The sequence below is a fragment of the Guillardia theta genome (assembly GCF_000315625.1).
Source record: "Guillardia theta CCMP2712 unplaced genomic scaffold GUITHscaffold_46, whole genome shotgun sequence".
In the NCBI taxonomy this organism is placed as follows: Eukaryota; class Cryptophyceae; order Pyrenomonadales; family Geminigeraceae; genus Guillardia; species Guillardia theta.
Window position 1 is genome coordinate 465,825 of NW_005434628.1, and position 3,696 is coordinate 469,520.

Sequence of the window (3,696 nt, forward strand, 5' to 3'; positions counted from 1 at the left end):
CCTCCTCCTCTCCTCCTCTCCTTCTGTTTCCCCTTCGCTCTCCTCATCGCTCACTGCAGGCTCAAGTTTGCTGCTGCAGTCACTCTTGGCTGCTCCATTGGAGACATGTTCCATGCCAGTACAGTCCCTTTTCTCTTCGATTCTCTTCCTCCTCCTCGTCCTCCTCCTCCTCGTCCTCCTCCTCCTCCTCGTCCTCGTCCTCCTCCTCCTCCTCCTCTTCCTCCCTCTCTCTCTCCTCCCTCCCTCTCTCCTCCCTCCTCTCTTCTCCATCCCTCCCCTCCTTCCTGCCTCTTCTCCTCACATTTTTCTGTTTTGATTTTCCCCTTACAGGCATTCACGTACACGCTCGACCCCTGCTGGAGAAGAACATCTCACCAGGTGCCAACCTATTTCTCTTCTCCCTTATCGTTTTCCCCTCCTCCTCCTCTTCTCAGTTATGCTCTCAGAGTATCACAAGTGGATTGATCCCGGCATCAAGTATTCATCGCAAGGTATTCACTCACTTATTCCTGCTCCTCCTGCTCCACCTGGTACTCCGCTTCCTGCTTCTGCTTCCTCTTCCTCCCCGCCCCCCCCCTCCTCGCCTCCTCGTCCTACTCAGCTTCTGTCAGCTGTGGGCGTCTTCCTCGCTTGGATCCTTCAGAGAATCATGAGCGCGATCCACTGCTCGCTCCGAGGAGCCTTCCTCTTCGTCTCATCCTCGCAGGTGATGATGATGGCTAGAGGGAGAGAGGGAGGAGGAGGAGGAGGAGGGAGAAAGGTAGAGGAGGAGGAGGAGGAGGAGGAGGAGGAGGAGGAGGGGGGGGGGGGGGAAGGGCGACGGTTTGTAACTCCGCTGTCGCAGGACGCGCTTGTTAAGCTGGGATATATCTCCTCCCCCGTGCTCGAGAAGGTAAGGAAAACGGAAAAAAAGAGTCAGGAGGAGGAGGAGGAGGAGGAGGAGGAGGAGGAGGAGGAAAAAAGGGCTGGTGGGGAGGGGGGTGGGGGGGAAAGAGGAAGTTAAGGAAGGGATTCAAGTTGAAGGACAAAGGCGGTGGGGTAGCGAAAATGAGGGAGTGGATAGTCGGAGGTGTGGGAGAGAGGGAGAGGGAGAGAGGAACGTGAAGGAGTGAGGAGCTGTTTGCTTCAGGATTCGACTCTCTTCAGCGGGGCTGTCATGCTCTTAGCTCTCATCGGCTTCCTCAGTCAGGTTGACCCGCCTATCCCTCCATCTTCTTCCTCCGTCTTCATCCTCCCTCCTCCCCCTCGCCCCCCCCTCCTCTATCCCTCAGTAACTTCCTCCCTCTCCCTCTCCTTCCTCCCCCTCCCTCCCTTCCTCCTCATTTTGCTGACGCTTCTTCAGGCCTCCTACGGCTTTGGCCTGCCCTTCCCCCTCAACCTTCTCTTCCTTCCGGTGACTTGACGCGACTCGAGCGAGCATGACGGGTGTGCAGGTTTACGTGCTGGAGTTTGTGATCACCCAGATGATCGGGAGTGTGTGAGGAGAGGAGGAGAGGGTTAAGGAGGAGAGGGCGGAAGAGAAGGAAGAGCGGAGAAGGGGAAGGATGTAGATGGAGGAGGGGGAGGAGGGAGGGGGAGGAGGGAGGGGGAGGAGGGAGGGGGAGCAGCAGCAGCATAACTTTCTCTTTGTCTCGCTCTTGGAAGGTTTCAAGCTCGATGGGCTTATCTATCTTCTACTCATCCCCCTCATCCCCATCATCCCCATCATCTTCGTTGCTGCTGCATGTTTAACCTTGGAACGGAACAAATTCCAAGCAATCAATGCTCTCCCACTCCATGCCCCCACGTCCTTTCTTCCCTCCTCCTCCTCCTCCTCCTCCTCCTCCTCCTCCTCCTCCTCCTCCTCCTCCTCCTCGTTCTTCCTCTTCCCACGAGCAAGCAAACTCAGCTATGCAGCAGTAGGGTGTGTGACGGATCCTGGGACCTTTCGACTCCAGCGACAGGTCACGAATCCCCTCCCTATGAGCTACAACGAGCAAATCTCGCGTCTGTCCTCCTCCTCCTGCTCCTCCTCCCGCATGATCGCTTGGCATGCTAGCGACGTCACGGCAGATCTTCTCCCTTGTCTCTGGTCAGCAGTAGCAGCTCACGCCTCCTCCTCACTCACAGAGTCGCCTGGAAGTTCTCCGCATACTCCAGCGATCCCACGAGAGGCAGGGCAGGCACAAGCCTTCTTGCCTCCTCCTCCGTCCTCAGCCGCCATCGCGTTCCGTTGAGCGTCCAGTGCACCCCCACTCGGTGGAGGGGGTAGCTGTCAATGGCTGCCGCGCAGGTGCAGAGCCCGGGAACAGAGAGGACGCTCAAGTTGAGCTCCTGGGCGTTCAAGTTATGGGAAGGGGCGAGGAGAGCAGGAGCGAGCAGGAGCAGGAGCAGGAGCAGCTTGCTGGTTACCTGAGCGAAAGCCGAGGCAGTCTGCAGAGCTCTGAGGAGGGGAGAGGAGTAGATGACGTGGAAGAGGGAGGACGAGGAGCCCTGTCGCTGCTGCAAGTACCTGTGAAATTTCCTCGCTACCTGCTGCGCATGTTGGCCGCCAGCTTGTGTGAGCGGAGGGTCGAACCAGACGTCTTTGCTCGCGCCTGTCCTCCCCCAGTCGCTCCCTTCCACCTCATCCTCCCGTTGCCCGTGCCGTACGATCCAAACTCTTACTCTGACCATGCCTCCTGCCCCTGCACCTTCACCTTCTGTACTCAGGCGTCCTTTTCTTTGGTTCCGTCAAGCAGCGTCTCCTTCCTGGTCCTGCGAGCTCTGTCAAGGCACAAGAATGAGCTCAGAACTTCTTCTGTGAGATTTCGTGAGTTTGGTCGCAGAGGTTCGAGTTGCCCCAACCATCACCACCAGTACCACCAGCACCTCCTCCTCCTCCTATCAGTAGTTACTTCGTCCGCCCCTCCTCGATTAAATTCATGTTCGCCCTCACCCATTCCCTTCTCTCTCCCCTCTGCCTTTCATCTCCTCCCCTTCTCTTCCGTCCTCCTGTCTCCTATCAGCTCTCAAGTTTCGTCAGTTGGAGCCCACCAGCTCTTCACTTCTCTTCCTAACCCTCTGATACCAGCATGTCCCCCATCCTCCCTTCGCTGCAGCTCTTGTTTCCGACTCATCTCCTCTTCCCTTCTTCGACAACCTCCCTCTCCATCCCTTCCCCTCAGCTGGTGATCTCGTTCTCCTCTCGCCTCTTCCGTCTTCATCCAGCTGTCAAACGTCATTCCATAAATTCAATCAGTTGCACCAAGAACAACGATACAAACATGCACTCCGCTCTCCTCTCCTCTCCTCTCCTCTCCTCTCCTCTCCTCTCCTCTCCTCTCCTCTCCTCTCCTCTCCTCTCCTCTCCTCTCCTCTCCTCTCCTCTCCTCTCCTCTCCTCTCCTCCTCTCCTCTCCTCTCCTCTCCTCTCCTCTCCTCTCCCTCCTCTCCTCTCCTCTCCTCTCCTCCCCTCCTCTCCCTCCCTCCTCTCCTCTCCTCTCCTCTCCCCTCCCCTCCCCTCCTCTCCTCTCCTCTCCTCTCCTCTCCTCTCCTCTCCTCTTCTTCACCTTACATCACGGCAGGGCACTCCCTTCAAGGCGAGTTGTATCCATGGCGACATGTCGCAGAAAGATCGTTTCCTCGCCCTCCGCAAGTTCAGATCTGGCGCTCGTCCCATCCTCGTCGCTACCGACGTCGCTTCACGCGGACTTGACGTGCCCGATGTCGCGTGAGA

The 3,696-nt window shown here is 57.6% G+C and overlaps 1 protein-coding gene across 1 annotated transcript; it reads left to right on the forward strand.

The window, feature by feature from the left end:
• Positions 1-436: 436 nt before the first annotated feature.
• Positions 437-1,481, forward strand: GUITHDRAFT_140528 (hypothetical protein; the record flags this gene model as incomplete). The annotated part of the gene is made up of 6 exons (XM_005830413.1): positions 437-491; positions 612-706; positions 845-892; positions 1,130-1,189; positions 1,343-1,393; positions 1,434-1,481. The coding sequence occupies 6 exons, from the start codon at positions 437-439 to the stop codon at positions 1,479-1,481; spliced, it is 357 nt and encodes a 118-aa protein (XP_005830470.1).
• Positions 1,482-3,696: the final 2,215 nt, after the last annotated feature.